This window comes from Pleurodeles waltl, chromosome 2_1 (assembly GCF_031143425.1).
Source record: "Pleurodeles waltl isolate 20211129_DDA chromosome 2_1, aPleWal1.hap1.20221129, whole genome shotgun sequence".
NCBI classification, from domain to species: Eukaryota; Metazoa; Chordata; class Amphibia; order Caudata; family Salamandridae; genus Pleurodeles; species Pleurodeles waltl.
The window spans coordinates 334,503,665-334,518,767 of NC_090438.1; the positions used below are offsets into that span (position 1 = coordinate 334,503,665).

General features: G+C 45.6%; 1 protein-coding gene across 2 annotated transcripts in view; it reads right to left on the reverse strand.

Annotated features, from left to right (window-relative positions):
* LOC138264668 (fibronectin type-III domain-containing protein 3a-like) overlaps window positions 1–15,103 on the reverse strand; it is a 406,147-nt gene that overhangs the window by 162,385 nt on the left and 228,659 nt on the right. For both annotated transcript variants that reach the window (XM_069212562.1, XM_069212561.1), the window contains 2 exons: window positions 11,017–11,300; window positions 4,784–4,996 (listed from right to left, as the gene is read on the reverse strand). In XM_069212562.1, the coding sequence (XP_069068663.1) occupies window positions 4,784–4,996; window positions 11,017–11,300 (497 nt within the window). The remainder of the gene's footprint in view (window positions 1–4,783; window positions 4,997–11,016; window positions 11,301–15,103) is intronic.

The window sequence follows — 15,103 nt, forward strand, 5'->3', positions numbered from 1 at the left end:
ACAGGTCTCACGAGGCTGGGAGATGTGGGGACACTCTTGGTTCTCTTATCCTCTGTCCAGGGCAGACGGGCGCAGATGTATCCTGAGGCATTGGGTTTTCTGTCTCCTGATCACTCACAGTTGCAGAGGGGTCTGCAACAACAGGCTGCAGACGCAGTCTTGAAGTCTACAGTGGGCGAACAAAGGGTGGGCTGACACCATTGGCCCACTTCAGCTCGGACTAGGCGGCTCGGGTGCAGTGGTGATGTCCGGCATCCAGTTTTTGGTGGTCCTAGCCCTCACAGTTCTTTCTTGGGTGTATCCGAATGGAGGAGTGCAGCTCTTCCCCGTGATTTGCAAAACACTGGCAGCCCTCCCAGTTTCTTGGGGTCTGCGGAAGGACAGGTCAGTTGCTCCTTGAGGGTCGGCTGCAGTAGGCAGGCCAACAGGGTTGGCGCCAAGTCAGTCGTACTCCTTGGTTCTCTGAACCAGCAGGCATCTTGTGCACTCTTTTTTTTATCCAGCTAAGATCTGGGGATTTGGTATCAGGGGATCCCCTAAAAACTCAATTTAGGTGGCGTTAAGGAGTGTGAAGGGTAAGAGTTAATGGGCTACTTACCCCTAGGGTCATTACGCCCCTCCAGATGACTACTTCTTGTGGATAGTGGCAAACACCCTGTCCAGAGGGCCTAAATTCCACCACACACAAGATGGCAGAATATCATAGGTGATGTTCAATTTAGGCTGGCCACCCTAGGGGTGTGTCCAGTCTGAAAATGCGACACGCCTAGCTAATTTTCCCGCCATTCCAGATCTGCATACTAAAGGCGATGGGTTTCACTGAAGCTCCCTGCCTTGGAATGCAAATCAGCCTGTGGGGAGGAGTGATCCACACCCCCGGCCCGGACAGGTTTTTGTTTCTGACCTACAGAGAGCGAAGTCTCTCACCCTGGAGACCAGATTCCTGTCTGTTGGTGGCAGACTGGCCAGAAGTGGTCAGTGAGCTCACCAGCAGTTAGTAAGTTTTCAGGGGGCACCTCTAGGGTGGCTTCTGGGTGCATGTATTACCCAATCTGTCACTGGAATCAGTGAAGGTTTATTAATATGAGATGTTTGATACCAAACATCCTTATTTTCAGAGAAGCCATCTTGTAGCTGGGAAACTCTTACTGACCAGTGTCCAGCACATGCATTTAAAATGGCTTCCCTTACTATGTCTTAGAATTGACAAAGGCATAGTAGGGGCATATTGGCTCATGAATATACGTCCTCACTTGTAACATAATGCATCCTGTCTCAGGACTGAAAGGCATGCTTGTAGGGGTGACTTGCAAATAATACAAGCAGTGTTTAGGGGGCATGGCACACTAGTGTGTGCCATGTTGCATCTTCAATATTTGGGAGCACCTTGCCACACAGCCTGCAATGGCAGTCTGCATAAAGTCGGTGCTGGATTCCTTAGTGTGGCACAAGTTGTGCTGCAGCTCTTAGGGGCCCTCTTCAGTACCCATGCCCTAGGTGCAAGTCGTACCATTTACTAAGGGCAAAGAGAGGTGCTAAAGGGCCAGTCACTTGGGGATCAAGTGACCAGGTTTCTTTTTTTGGGGAAGAACACTGCCACTGAGGACCTGGTTAGCAGAAAGCCAGTGCATTTCAGTCTAAATTGCATCAGAAAACAGGCAAAAAGTTTGTGTGTGTGTGGGGGTGGGGGTGTTCTGCAACCAGAACACAGCTACCTACAAGCCCTCCTCCCACCCCAACTGCCAACTGTGCAGTGCGCAAGACATCCGACTTGACTCGCATCCCTTCACCTGGATCTCCCAGGGCTGATAAAACTGTATCACTGGTCTTGCTTGAGACCTTACACCCCTCGAACCCTATAATCCACAGTAGACCCCCAAGAAGTGTTTGCAAGGACTCCTTTGCAGTAAAAGTACTTTGGCCCGCGGAAAAGCACATTTGAGTAAACGAGTTACTTACTTGATATGTCAATACAAATTGCAACAGTATTTATCTTCTTGAAAATATTCTGGTGTTGAAAAATAATCTAAACAAAGTAACCATTTTTCTAAACCTTGGTCTCGATGTTCCTTCTTGAGCGTGTGTCTTATTTATTGACTCGCTGTTCAAGAAATGCTTAGCACTACCCTCTGATAAGCCTAACTGCTTGCCCACACCACCACAAAAGAGAGCTTTTGGGATTATTACTTTTACCCTTGTAGACCAGTAAGGGCCACCTGTACTATCTGCACAGTGTACTTCTCCATTTGGTACACTGCAAAGATAGCCAGCCTCCTACACTCACCTTGTATTTTTAATCTTTGCAAGAGATCCTGGGAATACAATTTATGTATAGGGGATTCCTAACCAATTTTAGAAGTAATTAGTTACCAATCTACAATTACTCTGAAATGCAAGTAACCACAATTGGGTCACTTTACCAAGATGAAAGATACTGAAAGATCTCCGACAAAGTGCTCCTTCGTGGAGCCCACTGGGCATTGCTGTGCTGGCCTAACATGTAGCACAGCCCAATGATGAAGATTGCCACGATTGGAGGATGAGGGTTTGTGCTCTTAAAGGGAGCTGCCCTTGACAACCAGGACAGGGCTAGTACCGTTATACAGGCTGGTTTCCCGAGATCATTTTTGGAACCACACACCTTTTTGTTTTTGACATTATCTGCACACCTAAGAAAAGTTTTAGGAAAAAATCTTTCAGAATGTGGCAGGATTCAAGAAGGTCTGGATCCGCGCTGGCAGGCGCATAAAGAAAGGAACTGATGTTAGTGTGGAGGTGGCACATATATAGTGGACCCAGCGCCATGTCTAGGGCATGACGGCCCATAAGCAGAATCACATGACACCACCTGTAGATGCACAAGGGATTTGCAGCGAAAGTTTCCTGATCCAGTCTAACACCTGAGGAATTTCACAAGGTGAGGAATCTGAGGTTGGAGGTCTCTATCAAAATCCTCATGCAAAGAGGACATCCAACCTCACCACAATTTTCTGCAAACAAGGGAGCTCAGGGGTAAAGTTTAAACCACAACTGGAATATCAAGCTTTCCCCAAGACTGCTGACAGTCATCACAGGGGAGAGGAATGTATGAGGCTCCTAGGTGAAAGTTTTCTAAAGTGAAGACCCAAAGAGAGTAACTGCTGATCTATCTGCAAGGCCTAGATAGGTCTCATAATATGCAACAGTGCAGCAGTCTAGATCATCTGATGAGTACCTTGGGCAGACATATCTTTTTGAGTAGTATTTTACTTCATGCACGTATGCCTCTCTTTGCAGCTGGAAAGACAGGGACCGCTGAATCTCCAACACACAGGATGCCTTCTGCACTTGTGTACCCTGCACCACACCTCAGTAGAGGCTTGATAATGCAACATACTAAACAAACTGACAGACCTGCTTCTCCTCCTTCCCCCAGGAATGGCTTCTGAGATCTCATAACTGTATACATCAGCCCATTAGGTGTGGACAGCCCATGGGTATTGTTCTCCAAAGAAATTCAGGCATAATATCTGACACATACAAGTTGATCCCCCAACCCAGACACTCTGGCATTGTGGCATCTGGAGATAAATTAAAATGTGTGTGCGGTGAACTGTCACATGAGATCAGATGTAGCTAATATTTGACTTAGTGATGACTAGACGAAGGTGAGATACATCTTTCTATGTAAAAGCATAGACTCTTAAGATGCTGCCCTTCAATCAGTCAATGTATGTGGTGGGCTGACAGATGAATGCACTGGCTGAACAGGAGTGAAGGGGAGAGCTAATCCTTCAAGGACTGCACATTTAAGTAGGTGATGTAAACGTCTGCATAAAAAAAAAATATATGTATAAGTTGTAGAATTAAACATTATTGATATAAAGAACATACGCTTACAAAGTAAGTTTTTTTTTGTACTAACATTACGTGTTCTGAAGTGTTTAATGGCTGCTTATTCGAATGAAGAACATGTAAACACTGAGCGCTTGATGTCAAGTTTGCAAAGGGAATACCACAATACCAGACAACATAACACAACTGAGACATGTATTTTTTTACAACCAATATATTAAAAATAAATACATTAAATCAGAAGTGGGGCCCTGGGTTTCTTAAAATACAGGAATAAGAACGCTCCGGCTTAGTAATTAAGATGCTTGTTGCTAAGTTAGAAAGTACTTGCAGAAAAACCCAGGAAAAAATCCCAAAGGACAAAACACATTGCAGAGATCGTCATATTTGGATGGGCCTGTACTACCTTTATAAGAAACAACACAGCAAGCGAAGATTCTCATGGAAGGCTTTCTGCAGACAACAACCCTGCTCTCAAAGGGCCAGTAACTGAACTGCATGTACAACAGTTGTCTACTGATCTAACAATAGAGTTTACCGTACAGATAAAACGTCAATAATTATGTATAAAAATATACAAGACATGAAATGCATTGTGTATTTTACCCACCTAAAATTAGGTACCAATTTAAATGTTCTCTATTTAGGACCACAACTATTCCGTATTTCATATATGATTGATGCACCTGTAATATATAGAGGGACAGGGTCCCCTTTCTTGTTTATTATAATGAACAGGATTAGCACAAAAACAACAGCCCTGCCACTTTATACTTTCAGTCATGCTGGAGCAAACATTAATGACGTACAAACTCATGTGGGTCAATGGGTTGCCTTTATTTTTTTATATATTTAAAATACTATATGGCTACTAACACAGGTCTCAAAAAGATTATTTTTGCAAACATTTATTCCAGTTACATTTAAATGTGCAGAGTTGTGTTCTTACCTTCCAAATTTATCTTCCATTAGTAGGTTGTAATGTGTGGGGTTGGAGATAAAACTCTTGCTAGTACCTTCACCCCATTTAAGTTTCAAGCTTTGATGGCTGAAAACAACGCACTCAAGGAGCGGAGAATTTGGAGGCAATGGTTTCGTTTTTGCTTTAATTGAATGACTGAAAGGACCTGCACCACAGCCATTAACAGCCTGTACACGAATTCTACAGCACAAAAAAAAAAGAAAATACATCACTAATGAATCTACTATCCTTGAAAACTAGAAAGATCAAGATATAGTAAAATGATTTCATGGGCAGCAGATCATAATAACTATTTTTGTACTTAGGTTTTTAAAGGGAATAGTTTTTCACATAAATTGATATTCACAGCCTTCTTAATTCACCTTAACCCCTTTGCTTCTAGGTCTCCCACCCCCCACCCCCAGTGTAAAGCAATTTTTTCTATTTGAGGTAGTTCACGCTTAAGCCTCCATAACTTTTTATCAACATAAAGTATGCATGGCAAATTTGCGTTCTGTTTTTTCAAACATCATAGGGATTCTAAAGATTTGTGGGTTCCCCTGAAGGGGACCGAGAATTTAAAAAATAGCTACATTTTGGTTTCTTGGGGAAAATGTGAAGAACGTGCTGCAGAAGAAAATATCTATTTTTTCGTGCAAATGGCATCAATGAAAGGTTTGTGGTGCTAAAATCACCATCTTCCCAGCTTTCAGGAACAGGCAAACTTGATTCAGAAAAACAAATTTCCTAACACAATGTTGGCATTATACTGGGAGATAGCCCATTTCTCCTATTTTTGTGCTTTCAACCGCCTTCCAGTTTGCAGTGGAAACAGGTGTGAAATGAATGGTGGATCCCGAAAAAGCTATACATTCTGAAAACTAAACAGAATTCTGAATTTAGCAAGGGTTCAGTGGTGTAGATCCTTCAAGGTTTTCCAAAAGAAACCAAGCGCTGAGATAAAAAAATATGGCAAATTAGTAGGACAAAATTGGCATTTGTGACATTTTAATTTGTAACTTCTAGTCGTGATGGCACATTCACAAAAGCTATATATCACTACATCTGCTAGCCCCTTCTGGTTGTGGAGATATTTAGGGTTTATGAGTTTTTCAAGAGCTCAAGGTATCCAGAGCCAATAACTGAACTGCACCTTGCAACGGCTTTTCATTGTGTATCGAGTATAGAACAATTTGTAAAATGCAAACAGTGAAAAATAGGTATCAAGGAAACATATGTATTTCTGAAATAGGCAAAAGATATGGAGTTTAGAAGCAGGGGTTATTTGCACATCTCTGAATTTGTGGGTACCCATAAGAGTATGTGAATTAGAGGGTAGTTCTCAAACTTCTTCTTTCTTACACACTGTCTTATATTTGAAAGGTGCAAATGCAGAGAAATACAATTGGCAATAACACTTGTTCTACTACTCTGTGTTCCCCTATGTCTCCCAATAAAAATAGTACCTCACTTGTGTGGGTAGGCCAAGTGCCCGCAACAAGAAATGGCTCAAAACGCAACATGGATACGTCAATTTTTTCCAGGCAAAACTGACCCGTTTTTGCAAAGTGGGTAGTTGTGGTTTTTGGGACCTGGCTCAGCTGGCACCTAGGGAAACCTAGTAGACCTGTAAAATTTTTAAAACTAGACACCAATAGGAATCCAGAATGGGGTGACTTGCGTGGCTCTCACCAGGTTGTTTTACCCAGAATCCCTTGCAAACCTCAAACTTTGACTAAAGAAACACCTCTCATATTTCTTTGAAGAAAATGTTGGAATCTTCATAGAGCCACAAACAACCATCCACTAAACATGCTCCTAAGCCACCCAATAAAAATGGTACCTCACTTGTGTGAGTAGACCTAGTGCCCGCACCAGAAAACAGCTTACAATGCAACACGGATATATACATTTTTTCTATGCAAAACTGACCCATTTACTGCAAAGTGGGATTAGGAGGCTGGCTCAGTTTATGGTGTACAACTATACTGGGTCCAGGCAATCCTTCGTGTTAGTGTTTAGGTGTCCAGATAGTGAGAGCTCTCTAGGGGTAGCTGAGGCAAGCAGCTAAAGCTTATCTAGGAGGAGTGTAAAGCACTTGCAATACCACAATAGTCAGTCAGTAACCAATAACAAGAAAGAATCACACAATGTGTTGCAAATATAATGGATTCTTTATTACAGCACTACTACTAGACTAGCATTGGTATATCTCCCTTTGGAGATATCTACACACAATATATACACAAAATCACCATCAGAAATCGCATAAGAATACACAGGGCCCTATGGGGGGGGAGGGGTGGGAGCAAACCATATACTAAAAAAGTGGAATGTGAACCAGAGACTCCAACCAGAGTAAGTGTGGTAGTTAGCTAGGGGCAGTTAGAAACACCAGAGGTAAGGTTACTAAGCATCCCAAGCAACCAGGTACAAGGTAGTTACCGACCCAGTTGTCCCATAAGTTAACAAAGAGAGTAGTGGTTGGAGTTTGTGGAATTCAGGACCCTTCCCAGCGGACACCGAGGAGACCAGCAGACAAAAGGATGGATGGAGAGTGCCCCTACCCCAGGATACCCAGAAGACAGAAGTATCTACACCAGGGACCCGGAAGCAGAGGGGAGAAGGGACTCTCTCTGAAGTCTGTGGCTGCCTCTGATTGTCTAGCTGCGGTCGCAACCCATGAACCAGGCTGGTGGAACCCAGGGATGGATTCCGGACATGGAGGACTTGCAAAGGAAGGGGACAGAGTCCAGCACCCTTGGAAGTGTCCAGCTGGTGCAGGTGGCAATGCCCACCCTCCTGAAGGTAAAGTTACTGTAAGTCAGTGGAAGAAGTCCAGCTGCGGGGTCCAGGAGCTGCAGAAGATCCCGGGGAGTCACCTACGAGCTGTTCCCGGACGATCACCGGATTACAGGAGGGTCAGTCACGATCCAGGTCAACAATAAACACTGGCAAATGCAAACAAGAGTTGCAAAGAGTTTGCAAAGTTCTGAGGACCAGCAAGGTCCATGATACTCTACCCAGGAGAGAGAGTCAGGGCAGGCCCTCAGCACACAGGAAGGCCAACAGAAGTTGATGGAGCCCCCACAAGTGACCCACAGGTGCTGGACATAGGGAGCCACAGGGAGGCCTTACCAGCCAAACTAAACAGTAGTCCCACATCGCAGCAGTTGCAAGACAGGGGCTGATTTTCGGATTGCAGAGTGCTGGAGGCTGGGGCTTCTTGGAGCCTGAAGAGTTCCCGGAGGAAGAGTCAAAAAGCCTTGACAAATGCAACAGTCGTGGTGGGACAAGCAGGACCCAGATGAGGCGACAGACTCAACATCTGTGTTGCAGGATCTTCAGATGTCCGTGGATAGCAGACCCCACCAGTCGGTCGACATTGTCTTAAGGTGTATGCGGACGCAGGGGAGTGACTCCTTCACTGCACGGGAGATTCCTTTGTACTTTCAGGTGCAAACAAAATCCTTGTGACCCTGGGGGATGAACAGCCTCAGATGTTGCAGAATTCTTGCAGGATCTGGAGAAACAATGTTGGAATCTGAGCCTTCCCACCAGAAGCAGACGTGTTTCGGTTCTAAAGCAGACCAGCAGCGGTTCCAGAGGCCAGGAGCAGAAGATATCTTGGAGAGTCTTGCTCGACGAATCTGAGGACCCACCCTCAAGGGAGACCTTAAGTAACCCTAAAAGGTGGTTGGTCACTCTCTGCAGTGACCCACCATTCAGAGGGGGTCAGGGACACATTATCTATCTGGCCTAAACAGTCAGATGCTCCCAGGGGCCTCTGCACATCTTATTTCCAAGATGGCAGAATCAGGTGGCCACCTGGCTGAGTTTTGTGCACCTCCCTAGGGGAGGCCTTGGACAGGGGGTGGTCACTTCCCTGCCCTTTATGCAGTTTTGCGCCAGAGCAGAAACCGGGGGATCCTGAACTGGTGCAATCCATATTATGCAAGGAGGGCACCAAATGCGCCCTTCAAAGCAGTTTGCCGGTGTTCAGAGGGCACCACACCCCAGCCCTTGGACACCTAATACACATGGGGAGGTGGTCACACCTCTCCTTTCCTTGCAGAAAATCCTTTGTTCTGCTCCTTCGGCCTGAGCCTGGCTCACCAGCAGGAGGGCAGAACAGAGTCTGGGGTCAGCAGCAGTGTGGGATGGCAGCTGGACCCCACAAGGCTACAAATGCAGAACTGGAGGATCATCTAAGGAACCCCGAGAGTACAAGGTATCATTCAAAAAACTGGAATCGGTGTACGTACATGATTCCAACATGTTTGATACCAAACATGCCTAGGTTCAGAGGAGCCATTATCTACCTGGACCACTCCTGTTCACCAGTGTCCACTACATACCTTAAGATGGCTTCCCGCACTTACAGAGTCCAGGAAATGGCCTGGGGTCTGTAGGGGTACCCTGCTCATGAAGGGCTACCCTCACACTTAGAGAAATGCACCCTGCCCCTGGGCTGAAGGGCCTACCAGAGGGGTGACTTATGTCTAAGTGCAGTGGGCAGGTTTGGTGGTGAAAGGGTGCATGCACCATTTCATGCAGGCTTCAATGGCAGGCCTGCCTACACAGTTTGCATGGGCTCCCATGTGTGACACAATACATGCTGCAGCCCATGGGGGACCCCTGGTGTATCAATACCCTGGGTACCTAGGTACAATATACTAGGGACTTACACGGGTGCATCAGTGTGTGGGTGTAAGAAGGTTACTAGCAACTAAATTTAAGGGACAGAGTACAGTCACTGGGGTCCTGGTTAGCAGGATCCCAGTGAACTACAGTACAAACACACTGACATCAGGCAAAAAGTGGGGATAACTATGTCAGAAAGATGGAACTTTCTTACATAGTGTTTGTAGGGGTACCCCGCTCATGCAGTAGTACCCTCATACTTAGGGACATGCTCCCTGGGAGGAAGGGCGTACCAGAGGGGTGACTTAAAATGTCCAATTGCAGTGACCGAGATATAAGGCAAGCCTTATATCTGGAGTGAAAGGTGCATGCACCATTTCATGCTGTTTGCAATGGCAGGCCTGCAGACAGTTTGCATGGGCTCCCTTGGATGGCATAATACATGCTGCAGCCCAAGGGAGACCAATACCCTGGATACCCAAGTACCATATACTAGGGACCTACATGGGTGCACCAGTATGCTAATTGTGGGTATAAAAGGTTTACCAGCAACCCAATTTAGAGGCGAGAGCACAGACAATGGGGTCCTAATTAGCAGGTTCCCAGTGTACTACAGTCTAAACACACTGACACCAGGCAAAAAGTGGGGGTAACTATGTCAGAAAGATGCTACTTTCCTACACTTGTGATTAAGTAACTCTTCCGCTAAACTCTAAATCAGCGCCTTAATGTCTTTTTCAATTAGCCTTCTAAACAGTGACATGCTCCATGCATTACTGTGGACCTTTTGTTAAAATTAACACATTTTAGCACTGAAATAAATGTATATCAGGATTTGTCAAACCCTGTAGGTTGTATCGGTGCATGGTTCACTGAATTGGCTGTAGTGTTCTAATGTACTTTAAAAGCACAAAACCTATATCACAGCCTGCGCAGAATGCTTTTCAAAGAGCTATATGAAGGCTACCACTCAAGATTCAATTAGCATGTCAGTACTACTTGGTTAATTAACACTTAATGCGGTCTCATATATCAGGAAACTGTACACCCACCAATAACTGTTTTTAATTATTCTTTGAAACTCCACAAGTTTCAAACACCCTTTTTAATGGGGCACAAGAACAGCCGTGCAGTCACTGTGAGTGGAAAATGACTTTGGTACAACAATGTCCTGCCCTACAACATTAGTGAGGAAGTTCTACAAAAATGAGCATGAAATTAATACTTCCTTCTTAGTCCATGCTGAGTGACTGTGATGGTTATTTCCTGGGGCCTTCAAATTTAGCATAGTGGGTTTAATTTCCCTCTATTAATCCCTGAATAAAAGCCTGGTAAACTCCTTAAAAAAACACCTGGATTGCATAAATGTTCATGAATACTAAGGGGTTCAGGCAACAATTCCAAGCAGACCACCACGATTTAATTATTACATTGATATGTGGAGTATCTTGAATCATTCTTTCTATCTTAACGTGTAGGTTTTGTGCTTTTTAAGAGGTATTGCTAAAATGGGTAGGCAAAAAAGATACTCAACAAAGGAAACCTAACACAAATTAAAATGCATTGCATATAGATACCTGTATAGAGTATCAGGCTGAAGATTCTCTAGAGTATGTGTTGTAACATTAGTCACTGTTACAAGCTGCTTTTCCCCATATTCTAAGACATATCCAGTAATCTCCATCCCATGACAACATGGTTCTGCCCACTGAAGAGTAAGGCATGTTGATGGAGCATGGAGAGGCAGTTCCATCTGTTGGTCCTCAAGGACATGCAACACAGACACTGCCGCAGGTGCAGACACAGGCGTTGTCACCATACCAATTTCACCAAACAATCCAAATCCAGCATCATTCATAGCCTGTAATAAAAAGAAAGGTTAAATTATTCAAGTGTTTCAATGGTTCTAGAGCTTTTGAAATAGAGCCAGCCCTATTTATTAACATGGTGATTAAGATCAGTCATTCACCCCTTGTCACAAAAAAGCACATAAACACAGAAGGTACAACATCGGCAAGGATTAGTGGCTCTACAGGCAAAACATACAATTAGAACCGAGATATAGCTACCTTCTGATAACGAAGGACTTGTTTAACAGTAAAAAAGAATCCAGTCATTACGACTGTTAGAATGTTTCGCTATATGCTAACTTAGTGGTAAAAAAAAAAAAAATCACTGACAAAGCCAGAAGGTCAGGCTTTAAAACAGTAATCCACACAAACACTGGCATGCAGAGGTGCTGTTTGCATGAACGAAATGTACAACTGCTGCTTAGCATGTGGACCCAAGACCTTTAGGCTTTGCCAATGTTGGGATAAAAGTAGCAAACAACCACTGTTTTTTGTACAGAATGGTTGTAGATAATAAATATTTGAATTTGACAAACAGTATGATGATTGAGTGTACTCTTCAGATGTGAAATAGCTCCTCCTCTATTCCTTCAAAAGCACTTCCTAGGAGGAATGATACCCTATACAGTCAACAGCATGAAGAGAGAGAGAAATATACCTCTGAGTTTGCTAACAAAAGGTCATATACATAAATTATGTCAAACCATACCTAAAAAAGTAGGACAAGCTGTATCATGAAATACTGCAATGAAGAGTAAGGACAAAGCAAGTTATTTACTTGTAACAATGGTTTTGCAGCCTGGCGCTCTTCTAGATTCACATGCTGTGCATATTCCGCCATGTACTATTTGAATCCGTAAACGCCTTGTTTTAACCTTCTTAATCTTGAGCGCGCAAGCGCTTTGACCTGTTGTCAGTATTGTGGGCTTTTAACCAAGCCCATCTGTAAGGAAATGCCTCCTTGGCATGGTTACCCCCTGACTTTTTGCCTTTGCTGATGCTAAGTTATGACTTGAAAGTGTGCTGGGACCCTGCTAACCAGGCCCCAGCACCAGTGTTCTTTCCCTAAACTGTACCTTGGTCTCCACAATTGGCACAACCCTGGCACTCAGGTAAGTCCCTTGTAAATGGTACCCCTGGTACCAAGGGCCCTGATGCCAGGGAAGGTCTCTAAGGGCTGCAGCATGTCTTATGCCACCCTAGGAAACCCTCACTCAGCACATGCACACTGCTTCACAGCTTGTGTGTGCTGGTGGTGAGAAAATGACTAAATCGACATGGCACTCCCCTCAGAGTGCCATGCCAACCTCACACTGCCTGTGGCATAGGTAAGTCACCCCTCTAGCAGGCCTTACAGCCCTTAGGCAGGGTGCACTATACCACAGGTGAGGGCATATGTGCATGAGCACTATGCCCCTACTGTGTCTAAGCAAAACCTTAGACATTGTAAGTGCAGGGTAGCCATAAGAGTATGTGGTCTGGGAGTTTGTCAAACACGAACACCACAGCTCCATAATGGCTACACTGTAAACTGGGAAGTTTAGTATCAAACTTCTCAGCACAATAAATGCACACATATGCCAGTGTGCAATTTATTGTACAATACACCCAGAGGGCATCTTAGAGATGCCCCATGAAAACATACCCGACTTCCAGTGTAGGATGACTAGTTTCTGCCAGCCTGCCACACACCAGACATGTTGCTGGCCACATGGGGAGAGTGCCTTTGTCACTCTGTGGCCAGGAACAAAGCCTGTACTGGGTGGAGGTGCTTCTCACCTCCCCCTGCAGGAACTGTAACACCTGGCGGTGAGCCTCAAAGGCTCACCCCCTTTGTTACAGCGCCACAGGGCATCCCAGCTAGTGGAGATGCCTGCCCTCCGGCCACTGCCCCCACTTTTGGCGGCAAGGCTGGAGGAGATAATGAGAAAAACAAGGAGGAGTCGCCCACCAGTCAGGACAACCCCTAAGGTGTCCTGAGCTGAGGTGACCCCTGCCTTTAGAAATCCTCCATCTTAGTTTAGGAGGATTCCCCCAATACGATTAGGGATGTGCCCCCCTCCCCTCAGGGAGGAGGTACAAAGAGGGTGTAGCCACCCTCAAGGACAGTAGCCACTGGCTACTGCCTTCCCAAACCTAAACACACCCCTAAATTCAGTATTTAGGGGCCTCCTGAACCAAAGAACTAGATTCCTGCAACCTTAACCAGAAGAAGGACTGCTGACCTGAAGCCCTGCAGTGAAGACAGAGACGACAACTGCTTTGGCCCCAGCCATACCGGCCTGTCTCCCAACTTCGAAGAAAACTGCAACAGCGACGCATCCAACAGGGACCAGCGACCTCTGAAGCCTCAGAGGACTGCCCTGCAACCAAGGACCAAGAAACTCCTGTGAACAGCGGCCCTGTTCAACAATCTGCAACTTTCTTGAAACAACTCTAAGGACTTCACGTTTCCTGCCAGAAGCGTGAGACTTTCCACTCTGCACCCGACGCCCCCGGCTCGACCTGCGGAAAACCAACACCACATGGAGGACTCCGCAGTGACCTGCGAGCCCGTGAGTAGCCAGAGACGACCCCCACTGAGCCCCCACAGCGACGCCTGCAGAGGAAATCCAGAGGCTCCCCCTGACTGCGACTGCCTGTAACAAGGGACCCGACGCCTGGAACCAACACTGCACCCGCAGCCCCCAGGACCGGAAGGAACCGAACTCCAGTGCAGGAGCGACCCCCAGGCGACCCTCTGCCTAGCCCAGGTGGTGGCTACCCAAGGAGCCCCCCGTGCCTGCCTGCATCGTTGAAGAGACCCCCAGGTCTCCCCATTGCTTTCAGTGCACTCTGCACCCGGCCGCTGAGGGTGTACTTTCTGTGCCTGCATGTGTTTCCCCCCCCCCCGGTGCCCTAGAGAACCCCCCTGGTCTGCCCCCCGAGAACGCAGGTACTTACCTGCTGGCAGACTGGAACCAGGGCACCCATGTTCTCCATTGAAGCCTATGTGTTTTGGGCACCTCTTTGACCTCTGCAACTGACCGGCCCTGAGATGCTGGTGTGGTAACTTTGGGGTTGCCTTGAACCCCCAACGGTGGGCTACCTTGGACCCAACTTTGAACCCTGTAAGTGTTTTACCTGTGAACAGTTTACCTGTGAACTTAACCTCTACTTACCTCCCCCAGGAACTGTTGATTTTTGCACTGTGTCCACTTTTAAAATAGCTTATTGCCATTTTTGTCAAAACTGTACATGATATTGTGATTATTCAAAGTTCCTAGAATACCTGAGTGAAATACCTTTAATTTGAAGCATTACTTGTAAATCTTGAACCTGTGGTTCTTAAAATAAACTAAGAAAAGCTATTTTTCTATATAAAAACCTATTGGCCTGGAGTAAGTCTTTGAGTGTGTGTTCCTCATTTATTGCCTGTGTGTGTACAACAAATGCTTAACACTACCCTCTGATAAGCCTACTGCTCGACCACACTACCACAAAATAGAGCATTAGAATTATCTCTTTTTGCCACTATCTTACCTCTAAGGGGAATCCTTGGACTCTGTGCACATTATTTCTTACTTTGAAATAGTATATACAGAGCCAACTTCCTACACCATCTCACACCCAAACCTTTCACTCGTTCGTGGGCTTGCGTTTCAAAAATCATTTGACATCATTGGTAAATGCTTTACGTTTGTCCCGCCTTGAGGTTGTTTTCGTCCACCTTGCAGACTGCCCCTGTTACATGGATTATTGCATGACTGCCGATCATACTTCAGCGCGGGCAAACTATTTTTTTTCTTTTGTCTCTCCCCTTCGTGCTGCATGG